Raw genomic sequence first — 15261 nt, forward strand, 5'->3', positions numbered from 1 at the left:
ATGAAGTGATAAACAGTCACTGTGCAGACCTTGACACAGGGGTGAATTCCACCTTAAGTTATTACAAAAATAATTCTACTTACAAAAAGACTATAAAAAACTATATAGTGCACTTATGCTGGTCAGAGTCAGGCTCTGTAAAGTGCAGAGAGATCAAAATATTTCCTTGACAGAGATTGCCAAGAAATTCATTGTACTGCTCATTTAACCCACATTTCATAAATGTTAATATTTTACGTTATTTTCAAATGTATTAACTTGAACTGCAAACTTGAGCCTGACTCTAAAAATATATTGTTCTGGCTTATTACAGAAACTCTCTGACATGTATCTCATGCAGTGTCAACTTCAGTTGACCAAAACTGAATCTTCATTAAGGCAATGCAGAGAGGCAAGGGGGATGAGGTAATATCTTTTATTGGACCAACTTCTGTTGGTGAAAGAGACAAGCTTTTAATCTTACACAGAGCTCTTCTTCAGGTCTGGGGAAGGTATTCTATGTATCACAACTAAATACAAGGTGGAATAGATTATTTAGTATAAGTAGTGCATATTGCAAGAGCCCATTGAAGGTGCAGTGACCAGTAATTACTTAGGCCTCTATTCAAGAAGAAACATCTCTGTTTAGGAAAAAACTCGAACGTATGCTTAAATCCCATTGAAGTCATCAGAACATAAACCCATGATCAAAGTTACCTGCTTTCCTGGCCTTTAACACTAATGTTTCTCACCACTCGTCCCCTCATTTCTGAGCCACTTGTGTATACAGGTCCTTGGTTTAACAATTGGAAGTTTACTGCATTGAAAACCCGAGTTGCAATTAAAAGGATATGTATAAACATTTCACCTGTCTTGGACTCTTATCCTTCATCAGAAGACCTATGTGAAATTCTATGAAGTTCATGAACAAAGACTTGGAGAAATGGTCTAAGGCATATGTAGCTGCCAGATAGGGAAGCAGGCGCCATTGCTGGAATTAAAATTAAATCTGTGTGAGGGAAGGTTGATATATACATATTATTAGGGGCTTTTCCAAGGATACTCAGAACCCCTGTGGTATATTTTTTCAGTTTCTAGAAAACTACCATATTTCAACTTCAATCTTCTAATTATTAAGAATTAATATAGTTATAATAAATTAATATTAATATTAATATAATTCTATATTATCCAAATATAGACTATATTGTTTGCGTTTATGTTCAATTAGTAATTAGAGGTGGATGGGAAACAATTTTCCGGTCCCACAAAAATCTGAGTCTTCAAAAAAAAATTCCCATCCCAAGTGAGGACAAATCAACTTTTCATAAACCAAAAATCCCCACCCTCCAAAAAGAAGAATTTGGGTCAACTGAAACATTTCAATAATTTTGAAATGTTTTGATTCTGTTTTTGTTTTTTTCCTACCACAAGTAGTTTAAATTTCAAAATGAAAAGTCATTTTGTACCAGAAGGTGGAGTTTTTCATTTCAAAAATAATTCTGACAATTTAAAAACTTCTTTGGATTGAGAAATTTGTTGAAATCAACCCTCTCCAGTGAACAGTTATGGTTTTGACAAATTGGCATTTTTCAATGAAAAATGTTTCATTGAAAAATTCCCAACCAGCTATTTTTGTAATGGCCCTTTAAATCAGTAAAGTAAATAAACCTTCTTCACAGGAATGCTCATGGTGAAACCATCCAAGTTCGTGGTTCCTATTAATTTTTGATAAACATTAGATTAAACCAGCACACTGGTTCAATGAAATTCTTTGGGGGCAGAGATCATCTTTTTATCCTGTGTTTGTACAGTTTCTGACTTGGGCTACAGCAATACAAATAATTATTTCTATATTTTCAAAGGTTAATAAAGAGAAAAGGCTAAAGTAATTAACACAAACATGATAACGAACTGTGCATTGACAAAACCAATGGTAAGGTGGAGGGTATTCTTCTTATTGTTTTCTTTAATACCCACAATGTTGTAGGCAATGTTTACACACAAACACCCTACCCCTAAGAGCTTTCAATTGATGATGACAAGCCAAATCAAAAGGTGAGAAAGAGAAATATAATCAAAAGAGGTACAGTTGTTATATAAGTTATGCACTTCTTGGTTTGTTAAATAATTTACACTTCAATGGTATCTGACTGCCCCTAATTTATCTATGATTAGTTTGCCTGTTTCTTAACGGCCGCAAGGAAGAAGTGGGTCGTGAGGATAATATAGAGTACAGCCCTTATGGGTCAGTTGAAGGAAGGTGCTCCATGGATAGGGAACAGCATGGAAGTAGGTGCAACACGGGTTGTGGGAGATGTGGAAAAGAGGGTAGTCAGGGAGAACATCACCAAGGGACTATGGAAGAAACAAAATGTGAGACAAAAGCAAATAAACAGAGAGGGGCAGAGCTGTGAGGACCTTGAAGGTCAGGATAAGAAATCTTGAATTTGATGCAGTGGAGAAGTAGAAGTCAGGAGAAGGATTCAGCAGATGGGGTTACATGTTCAGAACAATAGATGAGGAAGATGATCTTAGCAGCTACATTTGGAAGAGACTGGAAGATGATGTCGATGTAGGGCAGACCAACCCAAAAGAAAGCATGATGAAAGTTGATATGAAACCAGAGTTTCTGAAAAGTAACAAGTTCCCTCCCACCAATGTCAGAAAAGTGCTTCTAAGAGCTCAATAATATATTTGGGTTTCAGTATTCCAGGGTCTGATTCTTATTTACACAAAGCCGATTTACACCTCTCTGGCAGTGAGAGGTGGGTGCTTTAAGGCCTCTTTACATTGCCAGATTGATGTAAAGGGGCCTAAGGGCTTGTCTACACTTACAGTGCTGCAACAGCTAGTGCTTAGTGAAGATTCAACCTGTGCTGACGGGAGAGATTCTCCAGTTGGCCTAGGTACTCCATCTCCCCGAGCGGCAGTAGCTATCTTTGTGGGAGAAGCCCTCCCAATGACATAGTGCTGTCTACAGTGGGGGTTACGTCAGTATAACTATGTGGTCAGGGGTGTGGCTAGAGAAGTTGGTAGTATAAACCAAGTCTTACTGAGAATCAAGCCTTCAGAACTCTATAGGGCCAGACATTCAGCTAGTGTAAACTAGTGTAACTTCATTGCTTTCAATGCAGCTATGCTGATTTACATAAGCTGAGGATCTGGCTTTATATTTGAATACATTCCCTAGATTTGAATGAAATGCCGTATTGTAGATTAGTTAGTACCTGCATTTGGTATTCCAGGACTGGTATTTCTTCTTCATCTGTTGGTCCAAACTGACGGCGTGTGGCTGAGAAGCGAATGGCTATTGATAAGGCAAGCTTTAAATTAACCACAGACATGCCTATGATCATAACTCTACCACTGGACAAAGCCCCAAGAGATGCGCCAAAACGCTGCTTGAGATCCTGAGGGAATAAAAGACACACTAAATGGGCAGGTTCAGCCATTCCATAGCTTCATAATTGCACTGCCTGCAACATCAGAATCGTGGTAGTTATGCCAAATGCTATACTTTCAAAGGCTCACTCAAGGAGTTAGCACCCATTGACTTTAATGGCCAATGCATTACTAAAACCCCATTCAGATCTGAAAATAGAAGGGAGCAGTTAATAGGTTTGAAAAAAAAATACAAACAATTCCTTCATAGCATATTTGATAGACTGGATTCATTGCACGTACAGTTCATTGCATACCTTAAATGAGCTGACGTATACCCCCTCAGCTGTGACATCTCCAGTCCTGTTCAAAACGTTTTCTTTAGGTATCTTGACATTGTGAAACATAGCAAACCTGTTCAAGTAAATAACTATATTAATAATAAAATAGGAAGATGCTTCATGACATAGCTTGGGTATATGCCCCAACAGATGGCCATGATGCATTAACGGCTGGCTGCATGAAGATTTCATGCACAACAGTGAACTGAAAACAATATCACACCACCGGTGTCTTTAGAGTCAGATTCAGCCACAGAGAGGAGGATGCCTGCGAGAATACAGGTCTCCACATGAAAAAGTTCTATGAAACGCAAGCTGGGTACGTTTTCTGTTACTCTTTTTATTTCTTATGTTAAATTTGTTTTGGTTTTTCGAAATAAGTATGACGCCTCCAGGAAAGACCCTCGCTGACTGCACCTGTATTTTCTTTCTGCTGAGTTATTTGACCAGCCAACATTTAAAATATCATGTCCTGTGATTATCTTTAAAAGAAAGAGATTTTGCAGAAAGAAGAGCAATGAGAGGAAGGACTGTCTTCTGGTTAAGACACTAGACATGGACTTATGCAAGCTATTTCACGCTGTGTCTCTATATACAAATGGGGACAATGAAACCTTTGTCTATCTTGTCTATTTTGAGTCAGATTCTTACACTCATATTCAGGTCAAATCATGTGTTACTCCACAAATAATACCATTGAACTGAATGCCTCATTCGTGATGTAAAATACTGCTTAATATAAATAAGGAAATCAGAATCTGGTTCTGAGTTTGTAAATTCTTTGGGGCAGGGACTGTCTATTACTATGTGTTTGTACAATCCCTAGCACAACAGGGCCCTGAATTTGATCAAATATCCAACATCAACAAGAACAATATAGAATCAACACAGTGAAAGGGAACTGGAAAAAGGCATTATTGTACAGGAGCTCCAGCTATGATTTTTGCTCGCTGATACGATGTAGCATCTTAAAAAGAAATTAATATTGATAGAAGCTGCATAAACAGGACACATCTTTTTCAGAAAATCATGTACTAGTCATTTTCAGTCAATTAGACAATAAGGGCTGGCATAGTATCATAACAGCAGCTCCATTTCTGAATATCTCAGCATCTAATATTGCTTGAAAATCTGTATTAATAATCAAAGCAAATTCCTCATACTTGCCAATACAGGCAAATATATTTAATAGCACGCGAGAGAGCCAGGTCTTTTACATCAATAAATTATATAAGCTTTACAATGCTACATGTACTTTAAAAGTATGAGTAATTTCCAAGGAAACATATCTGCATATTGTATTTATTCTGCCTCAGAGATACAGGGCATTTTTTGACTGAGCAATATATACTCATACAAATGGTTGAAATGTGCAGACTAACTGAGCATCAGATTCTTGAATCCTTACTCTGCATATAGACTCACTGATTTTGGTGGGACTACTTACAGAGTAAGGTACTACACGGTGAGAGTGAGGGTGGTGGAGTCAAGTACAATATTTACAGAAATCCATCTCGGACAATGGTTTTGGATCCTCTACAAAAAATGTGGGTTTTTTTAAAGATAAAAGATCTTTTGGTTTATATGCAACCTTCTGCTTTCCCCACCCCTGAAATAAACCCATCAAAGCTAAAATAAATCCCCAACAGCCTGTCCCCGCCTAATATTTGATAGTGACAAAATGTACAGGCTAGGTACAACCACAGCATGCCTGTGATACTAGGGTCTCCTCTTGTAAACACTTACTAGGGGGATGTAATGCTTATTACTACTGCGAGCTGTCCTACTGAAGTGAATGACAATACCCCCAGTAGTAATTTCGGTGGAGAAGACTGTAACCTACCTCATGGACCCACACAGGTTCTTAATACCCCTTACGTCCCTATATGAGCTACCTGCATTCCTTGTGCGAGCACAAGAAGGAGGGCAAGTCCTAGAGGCTAACAGCTAGTTTCCACCCACAGAGGTGAGCAGGGACTTGGCAAAACATAAGTGAAACCATCTGAGATAGCTGAGCCAATCTCAGGGATGGACTCATCCAGTCCAGCTTCTTTCTCTCTAAAAAAAAAAATGGGGGACAGGGTGAGCAAAAGACCTATCACAGTCATGGCTGTTGATTCTAGAAGGAAGCTCCACCCCTGCTTAAGAGTTGCTTCTGACATCATTACCTGTGGAGAGGTAGGAGCAGGCCTAGAGGCAGCAGTTGCTACCTGGAGAAAGATGCCTCAGGCAGCAAGTGATTTAAAAAGTGATGGTCAATAAACTAGTATCTCAAACCATGCTTTGAAGCCAAGGACAATTCCATTGCTTGCATCACTTCTCCATTCATAAATCTGATATACTCTGCTAAATTTCACTACTAGGGAACTTTCTATTAGTTCAATCTTAATTGGAAGCCTGATATGCATTCAGTCACATGACCCTTTTAAAATCCAGCCTCAATATTAAAAGTTTAGTAAACAGAACCAATCTGATTTGTGTAAAATTAGCATATGGGTACAATTCTGCAAATACCTATGCATGCTAATAACTTTACTTATGTGAGTAGCTCTGTTTATTTCAGTACGACTATACACTTGTGTACAGCTACTCATTTAAATATTCTGAGCCTTTAATACTCAATTTCAAGTCCAGCGAGTCTCTTTTATAACACCATACTGAAGATGTATAGCTATTTATATGAGAATATAAATTACCCAAATAGTCTCACCTACTAATTCTAGGAAGCAAAAAAAGAAATAACAAAATAAGTTGCGTGTTGTTGTAGTGAGTGTTCTTAACGGACCAGCTATAAAAACAAAATGCCAGGCATACAGAGTATTGTTTGATTATTTCTATACTGCATAAAAGATTATCCAGAATGACCTTGATGGAAAAAAAATCCATACTATCACATTTCTTATAACTAGTGAACCAGAAAATTAAATTACATTCGCTTAACAGTAACTGATCTTCTCGGTATTATACTTTATGGGTTACATATTTACTGCTTTTGCCTCAGCTAATATCTAAATAAATACATATAGCAAATGGTAAAACCGTTAAAAAGCTTGAATAAGTGAGCAGAAAGATAATTTACAAATCCACTGACAACTACCGTGACTGAAGAAGTGAGATTTATTGTTTATGAAGACTAATGATGAAAATAAAAGCAGACGCATCTAGGACTCTGGATTTGGATGGGCTTATGAAACTACAGACAGTTCTCCAAGAACTGTTATGCTTTTAAAATCTTATTTTTTTTATAGTTAACCATACAAACCAATTGGAAGGTGATGTTGGAACATACTAAAAATAAATAAGATTTCATAAAGTTATAGATCACATTTTGAATGGCTATTCTCTCAGAAAACATAATAAACAGACACAGATCATATCTGTCAACAAGTTTAGGGGAAAATCCATTTAAATGAATGGAAGAGCACACAAGAACCTATGCAATGGGCAAGGTACATGTAGTGGTGACATTGGAATCCACCTTTCCTGTGGCCTCCAGAGCAGTTAGTGTGATCAGGGCTCGACTCATTTTGTGTTCTGACAGATGGCTCTTATCTGTAAATATACATTATTGGGATAATTCCATCGGGGTCTGCCTCTGGTTATGTGTTCTTCGTCATGGATAAGTTGACAAGTTCACAGATTTTAAGACCAGAAGGGACCACTAGATCGAGTCTGACTTCCTGTATAACACAACAGGCCATCAAATTTTACCCCATTAACTGCCGTAGTGAGCCCAACTTGTGTTTGGCTAATGCAAATCTTCCATAAAGGCATCCCATCTTGATTTAGACTTCCACCCGCACTATTAAAAAATTGTGCCTTACTTCTTGTGTTAAACATTGGACTGCATCCCAACAAAATAATGAATATACTGCTCTCCAAACTTATTTCACCCATCACCATTCAGCAGCCATTATCATTGCATTCTTGCATGCACAATCCCACTTGAGAAGGGCAGTCTCATTCCCACAATAGCCTCTATGTCAGGGATCTAGGGTTGACAGTGTCCCAGCGCTGCTGCATTGCTAATCAGTGTCCCACATACAATATTTTACAAATAATATACACAGGAAATGTTATAAATCTAGTACTCTGAGGTTTTCCACCATTCACCTGCATTCATCACTGATGCATAACTGGGCTACACGTATTCCTGCCTGGATCAGTTAGGCAGGGTGAAGTCACAATCCCACAGCAGCCTCTCTGTCAGGTCTGTGGCCAGTGGTGCGGAGAATATTTCAAGCAAAATTAATCTCTCTTCCCTTAAATCATGCTACAATCATTAATCTGGAGCTCAGTAACATGGATAAAAGTGAGCAGCTGGAAAAGCAGCACGCTCCCTTTGCCAGTACTAAAGTAATAAACTGTTACCTGCAGTGCAGATGGCAAGACTGTGCTTTTAGGGAATTTCAAACCCACTCAGATCTCTTTTGATGGCCAACTTCTGTTTTTGACTATCTTGAAAATGTTGAAGTGGCAATTCCTTTAATCCTCCTAGCCAGATGTAGCCGGCATGGGGATGGGATTGGAAGATTGGGGATCAGTGATGGTTACAGGGCACAATGATCAAGTAACGTTAGAGGCAGAGTAGACCAAGGGCAGAACAGGGGGCATAGAGGGATGATGAAAGCCTGCAGAAGACAGAAAGACCAGTCACACATTTTTGGAATCTGGAAGCTCACAAAGGGATGAGGTTGAAGAGGGTGCCGGGAAGGGTGCCGGGAAGCTGGGGAAAAGTTTTTAAAGAAGCATTTTAGGCCATATTGCCACAGTCAAAAGTAGAAGCTTGCATCTCTAACAGTAACACACAGTAGCTATGTTAATACACCCACCTCATTTTATAGTAGCTATAACTGTGCCAGGCATTTCATGGAAGAGACAGAAAGACACAGACCCCCACCTCACTGTGCTTACATTAAGGCCCAATCCTGCAATGAGCTCTGTGTGGGTGGACCCTTGCGTCTGCAGAGAGCCACACTGGTTCTGGTGAGACTCTGTGCGGAAAGAGGCTGTGGGAAGCTTACTGCAGGGCAGGGGGCTTAATTTTAGATGTTCCAAAATGAGCGGGAGCGACAAATTGCAGAGACAATCTGGACAAGGGCTACGATCACAGCTTAGGCTGTGCACTCCAGGAAGGTTCTGTTTAAGATTTTTGTTATTTTTTAAGTATAAAATAAGAATTGAGAGAGAAGATGGAGAACATTAATAATTCACATTGCACAGCAACTAGTTCGACTTAAATGGAGACTTTAAAATATACAGGGCACACGAAGTGCGTGATTCAGGGTTATTAGGAGAACGGCAGCTTTGGCACTGCCCGACTTGGGTGTGTTCAAATTTGTAAAACTTCACGTAGACTGTTTTTAAGTTGTTTAACACGTTAAGATATTTCAATCTGTTTGCTTTACTACTGTGATTACTGTGAGCAGCCAGTCAGAGTCAGTGCAAACTCACGTTGTTTCACAAGACATCAGAGATTTAGATTTTGAGCTTTTTGGTCTGTGTTTGTGCAGTGCCTCGCACAGTAGGGTCTCAGTTCGTGACTGGGGCTCCCAGGTGCTACTGCAATACAACTAATAAATAAATAATAGTGGATTTAAAAGGGGCCTACGAAGGATGTGAGCTTGCGTGACAGCTGCCATCTTGGCCGACACACTGGGGGTTGAATGGGCGACTTCCAAAACTAAAAGCATGAGCTACTACAACTTAAATGGAAGAGCAAAGTCTTCCGAGCTGGGGGTGTAACAGATTCACAGAGGGGAGCTGTAATATATACAGAACGGGCAAAAAGCAAGAAATGGTGACCTACCCTCCTTTGATAAAAGAACAGGAGGACTTGTGGCACCTTAGAGACTGACACATTTATTTGAGCCTCAGCTTTCGTGGGCTACAGCTCACCTCATCGGATGCTGTCAAGTGAGCTGTAGCTCACGAAAGCTGATGCTCAAATAAATGTGTCAGTCTCTAAGGTGCCACAAGTCCTCCTGTTCTTTTTGCGAATACAGACTAACACGGCTGCTCCTCTGAAACCTCCTTTGATAGTTTTTTTTTTTTTTTTTTTATATTGGGGAGTATCAGGAACATTGTGTCTGCCCTGCCACAATTTTTCTAGAGAACCTCCAGAATATCTCAGAGCATGTCGTATATGGTGAGAGCTCACACCTCAGTGAAGTGGATGTTGACTCATTAACACACTGTATTTTTCCAAAGTTTTAGTCTGTCATTGAAATGAAATAGGTGTTAATAAACCCCTCCTCCCAAAAAAACCCAACCAAACCCATATGTTTCGGAAAGGGTACTAAACATAGTTTGCCCTTGGTTATAGCTGAACCTGCACTGGGTTCAGTCACAATCATTTGCTGACATACATTTTCAGGAATCAGCAATTTTGCTACTGTAGAAAAAGCCATAGAGCCTTCCAGGCAGACAAAATCTCAATTTCTAAGGTGAAAAACCAGCAGAAAAAAAAAAGAAATACATGCTGTCCTACTACCCCCACCCCCAAATTCTCTCCTCCCAAACTCCTCCTTTTACACCTTTCTTATATATTACAGAGAAGCAAAAAAAGGTCACAAGCTATGACAATTGGGGAATCTGTCTGTACAATTTATGAATTCTGTTTATCTTGACCTAGCTGCAAACTCCATTTTGAAGCTGCAGCCTTTTGCCTTCTCTATGGTCTGTTAGCCTCCCTGTTGGGTTGAAATTCTAAAGGCTGGTGACAAAAGAACAACAAAAGGTAACGGACTTAAAATGTTTGCCCACTGAAATGTAATAGCTCTGACAGGCTCCCAACTGCAGAACAGACAACAGACTGGCTCCCAACTGCAGAATTAGTCTAGCAGGGCAGAGGTTGCCTTGGCCACAAAGTCACTTGGCAGAGGTTTTTGCTCAGATGGGAAAGTTGGCAAGAACATCTCCTGACAAAGAGGGTTAAGAATTATAGACAGGAGTTGACCTATCTGAGGTGTTTGGCCATTTTGTCTCTGGTTGTGGAGGAGAGAGAAACAACCCAGCATGTAGGGGTTGCATGAGGCAAGAGACCCCCAAGCACAGGGTGAGTTAGCGAGGGGTTTAGGATGTTACATTCTATATGCTCTGAGCTCTCCTGTGATTTATACAGTAAGTAAACAAGAAATAATGTGTCACACTTGTGAAACGTGTCTCTGTGTTAAATGCTTCACAATCAACACAGAGTTAAACTGTAACCCAGGAGCTGAACACCTTTGGGGTGGAGTTCTGAGAGAGGTGTGTGCAAGTATGGGAGAGTATGAAGGGCCACCATTGTGCCCACAGGTTAGGCCGCTGGAGCAGTTCTCAGAAGGGAATGCCAGACAGAAAGTCTGCAGCCCGACAGTGTACCTAGGGCCCCCAGGATGGTGGCAGTTTCTGAACTCTGTTCAGACCCTGGCAGCTTAAAGCATTCAGGGACCCAGAAGTTTGGATTCTCCCCATAGCAGTCTGGTGGGTGACCAGAAAGGAGGCACCTGACTAGATCTATATCACAAGCCCAGTTATTATTTTTTGAACGATCTCCATTTACAGAATGCAGCAAAGCAACACACACTCAGAGCTAGTAACAGGCGGATACTTTTATGCTACTCCAAACATTAAGGCATGACTGAGGCTCTGAAGCAATTACACCCTCTGGTGGCTACATTATGTTACTGAATGAGAAAGATGAATAACTTGGGAGGAAAGAATGTAAAGCCTGCAATGTGCAGAATGTGGTTTTTTTAAATACTGCACAGTAATTTGTATGCACTAAATGTTGTGTAAATGGTAGACAAGAAAAGAGATTAAAAAAATAGGTCCTGATTTTTATTTTTTTTTTTAAATGGGTGCCTAAAGTTAGGCTCCTAGGGAGAGGTTTTCAAAAACCATGTGCCCTTAGATCGTGAGGTGTTCATGTACTACAGGGATGGGGGGGTGTCTATAAGAGTTTGTTAGACAGACAGACAGAGTAGTCCATTCAATGACTTTCAATGGGACTTCTGCTCCAAAAGCCCTTGGGTGTTTTTGAAAACCCAACCCCTGATAAAAACATCAAGGTCTACATTACCAGGAAACCAAACCTCGGCCAAGCAACCCAATCGATTCATAGTTTTCAAAACCAGAAGGGACCATTATGTACCTAGTCTGACCTCCTTAACACAGGCCATAAAATTTCACCCTGTAATTTCTGCAATTTCTCCCCGCGCACCAGTCCTTAATAGGTAACTAAATATGAATGAGTATTTAGGAGCCTAAATTTAGGCACTTGTTTTTAAAAATCTTGGCATTAGCCCCTTCTATTCCAGTAGCAAAACTCAAGAACAGAATGTAAAATTGCTTCATCACTTTCCTTATGGGCCTGCTTCTGGTCTTGCTTCCGACAGTCTTACATCAGTGTAACTCCACTGAATTCCATGGAGGATTTACAGAAATGGGATCAGAATCAGGCCTTGTGTGTGCATTCTTATAGCTGGCAATATCTATTAAACATAGTAAAGTTTTAAGTAACTGCATATTAGGGGTGAAACTTGCCCCATTCTCATCTCCACACACAATGGAAACTACAGCATACAAGAACTTCCCTTAAGTAGTCTTTTGCCTTCTAAGGAGCATATTGTGGAATATAACTATTGTCCTGAGTAGGAGGTGATGTACCACCCTAAGGGGAGTCGGGGAGGGTGTATGCCTCAGGGAGGACTCTCTCCTTATGAAGCCTGGTATGCGGGGACTGCACCATATGTACCCGCATCACTGAGAATACTACAGCCTGCCTGCTCTGCAAGCTGGTATAGGAAGGCCAGGTCACATCCTCCTCACTCCCTTTGGGGCTTCATGTGCTTCTGGGAAGCAGTTCATCCAGTCCCCTGACTACCCGGGCTGCATTTGTAACAGACCTTTGTGCTAGCTCTGCAAGATGTGTGTGGGCGGGCAGTGGGAAGGATCGGTTCTTGTGAACCCTCATCTCCGATCTCCACACATCCAAATAAAGACAGCCATTACTGATGTGACATGATTTATTCAATTTACAACATTTGGGAGGGTTAGGAATAAATTTACCCTTGTTGCTACCTGGGATGCACACTACAACCTCCGGCAGCAGAGGGGCAGCTTAATCTCCTAGGGACGGTCAGCATTCGCCTTCCTTTGTGGTTTCCACAACTGGAAAGCAATTTTAATTTTTGGTTGAAGCGCCAAAGAAACCCATATTCCAGAGGCTGCTCAGCAGATGTAGTGAATCTGCTACCCTGGCCATACCTATTCCCTCAGCTGGATTCTGTGTAGAACCAGCGGCTTCCAGGACTCTAGCAGACTTTGATGTGCTGGTGCCTTACTCTACTATGACCTCCATCCCAGCAGCTTTTCTGCCACTGTGGGTTATGCTGTCAGAAAATGAATGAAATGAAATAAATTTTCAGTTATTTTGTGTTTGAAGGATGTTGCTGCCTATCCAGGACGAACTGAATTAGGGGAATATAAAGCAACCAGCTGGAAGAAGCCAGCCTGAATCTAATCAGAGCCCCTGGGGAGAGGGCTGTGGGATCACCTCACCAGGGGAAAGGGTTTGGGCCTGAAGGGCCAACAGAAATGGTATAAAAACTTCATAAATCAGACGCTCCGGGAGGGGAATTGTATTTTATACCTCTGGACTGTGGGTTTTTTTTGGAGGAGCCCTGAAAGAAGGAGAAATCGAGGCAGGGTGCCTCAGAGCCCCAAGGAGACACTCGGGAGGCAGCCAACCCCATTACACTCTCCCATTTGTCTGTCTATATCCACCTGTTGTCTCGTTTTATATTTAAGCTTTTCGGGGCAGGGACTGTCTCTTTGTTCTGTGTTTGTACAGCACCTAGCACAATGGAGTCCTAGTCCATCAGTCTGGCTCCTAGAAACTGCCATAATATAAATAACTAATAAAAAATAACTTATACCCATTAGCCTGAGAGAGGGGGGTTAGGGAAAGCAAATTGAAAGAGTGGTGAGAATATCCACAATTATTTTAAATTAGCAGATGTCCTAACCAAGGTAGGGGACTGTCTCATGACATTTACAAAGCATGGTGTGTGCTATTTCTTTCTTCTAATGTACTGCATGGGCTTCCAATCTAAATGTACTGTATGCATTTTATCTCAAAGTACTGATTACTACCCATACACTTGAAAATAAACTGTGTAATGAAAAAATGTCTACAGGGGCACAGGATTTTAGAATACAAATATCTATAAAATAATCTACTGTTTCAGCAGTGATGCACACACATTATGGACACACACACGCCAGATTAAATGCTTTCTGTGTTTGTGGATCTGTACTTAAAAACTATTCTGCAGTTCAAATATAAATTTCAGTGTCATTGCATAAATGCGAAGCTGAATTACTCCATTCAGTTTATTTAGACACATACAACAATGCCACCTGCTGGACGGCAGCTTGTGGTACATACGCAACTATGCATTACATTTCAAAAAACAAGTGGAATCATTAGAAAAAAGTATTGTGGAAAGAAAGAAGGAAAACAAGAAAGAGCTCAAAATAACTGACTTTACGCTGGTGTTGTTATTAGAGGGAAATCTACCTGAATTTCCTATTGTATTTCTTCTCCCTGCACCCTGTATTTCTTCAAATGGTCTGCCTTATGGGACTTTCCTGGAGGGCAATGATGCCTGGAGAGAGTCTATTAATGAAGCTGTGAGTACTGGAAAACAGGCTCGGAGAAAATGGAATCATTCATCCATAGCTGCTTAAAATTTCAGATTTTTTTCTCTGAAAAGTTAGCTTGGTTGTCCCAATTTTGGGGCTGTGGCCTCATTCTCTCAAGTAACTTAAAATGAAATATTATTGGTGGTGGGATATTTGCCTGCTTTGTTTTGGACTGATGTGCTGATGTTTCTCATCTTTATTCTCTTGTTTTTAATGCATCTGACTCTCACTTCATTTTATATGGTTAGTTTTGTCCTTGCTTCAGGACCAGATTAACTCTCCTATAGACCCAGGGCTATTAGATTTTGTGAGGCCCCTGTATACAAGTCTTTTTCCTAATTTAAAACAAGATGATCACAATTATGGCATCGAGGCTATTAACGCTATACTAAGCTTGCCTTTTAATTAACATAAACCCATTCTGTGGTTACATTTGCGTCTTAAAACATGGAGAATTCAAAATAGCCTACTTCTTACCTTAGAAGAGTTGTTATATTCGTTTCTTTCTGGGAGGGAGTTTGCGTGCAGGAGTGGGCTCCAGGCTGGGGCACAGTATTGGGGTGCAGGAGAAGGTGAGGGGTGCGGGAGTTTGGGTGCAGGAGGAGATTCTGAGGTGTAGGCTCTGGCTGGGAGGCACTTACCACAGGTGGCTCCAGGCTGGCAGTGCAGCAGGACTCAGGCAGGCTGCCTGCCTGCCATAGCCCCACACTGCCCCGGGAAGCAGCTGGCTGCTGGTATGTCTCTGTGTGCCCCTGGGGGTAGGGGGACAGGGTGTTTCTGTGAGCTGCCCACGCCTGCAAGCACTGTCTCCACAGCTTCCATTGGCCGGTTCCTGGCCAATGGGAGCTGCAGGGATGGTGCTGGGGGC

At 40.8% G+C, this 15261-nt stretch overlaps 1 protein-coding gene across 5 annotated transcripts in view; it reads right to left on the reverse strand.

Moving 5' to 3' along the window:
• ACOX3 (acyl-CoA oxidase 3, pristanoyl) overlaps positions 1-15261 on the reverse strand; it is a 58690-nt gene that overhangs the window by 20161 nt on the left and 23268 nt on the right. For 4 of the 5 annotated variants that reach the window (XR_007356502.2, XM_048848981.2, XM_075128055.1 and 1 more), the window contains 3 exons: positions 3681-3777; positions 3210-3392; positions 848-970 (listed from right to left, as the gene is read on the reverse strand). Coding sequence is in view for 4 of the 5 variants with exons in the window: in XM_048848981.2 (XP_048704938.2) it covers positions 848-970; positions 3210-3392; positions 3681-3777 (403 nt within the window). In the remaining variant the exon portion in view is untranslated. The remainder of the gene's footprint in view (positions 1-847; positions 971-3209; positions 3393-3680; positions 3778-15261) is intronic. The other variant, XM_048848983.2, reaches the window with a different exon arrangement.

Source organism: Caretta caretta, chromosome 4 (assembly GCF_965140235.1).
Source record: "Caretta caretta isolate rCarCar2 chromosome 4, rCarCar1.hap1, whole genome shotgun sequence".
Taxonomy (NCBI): Eukaryota; Metazoa; Chordata; order Testudines; family Cheloniidae; genus Caretta; species Caretta caretta.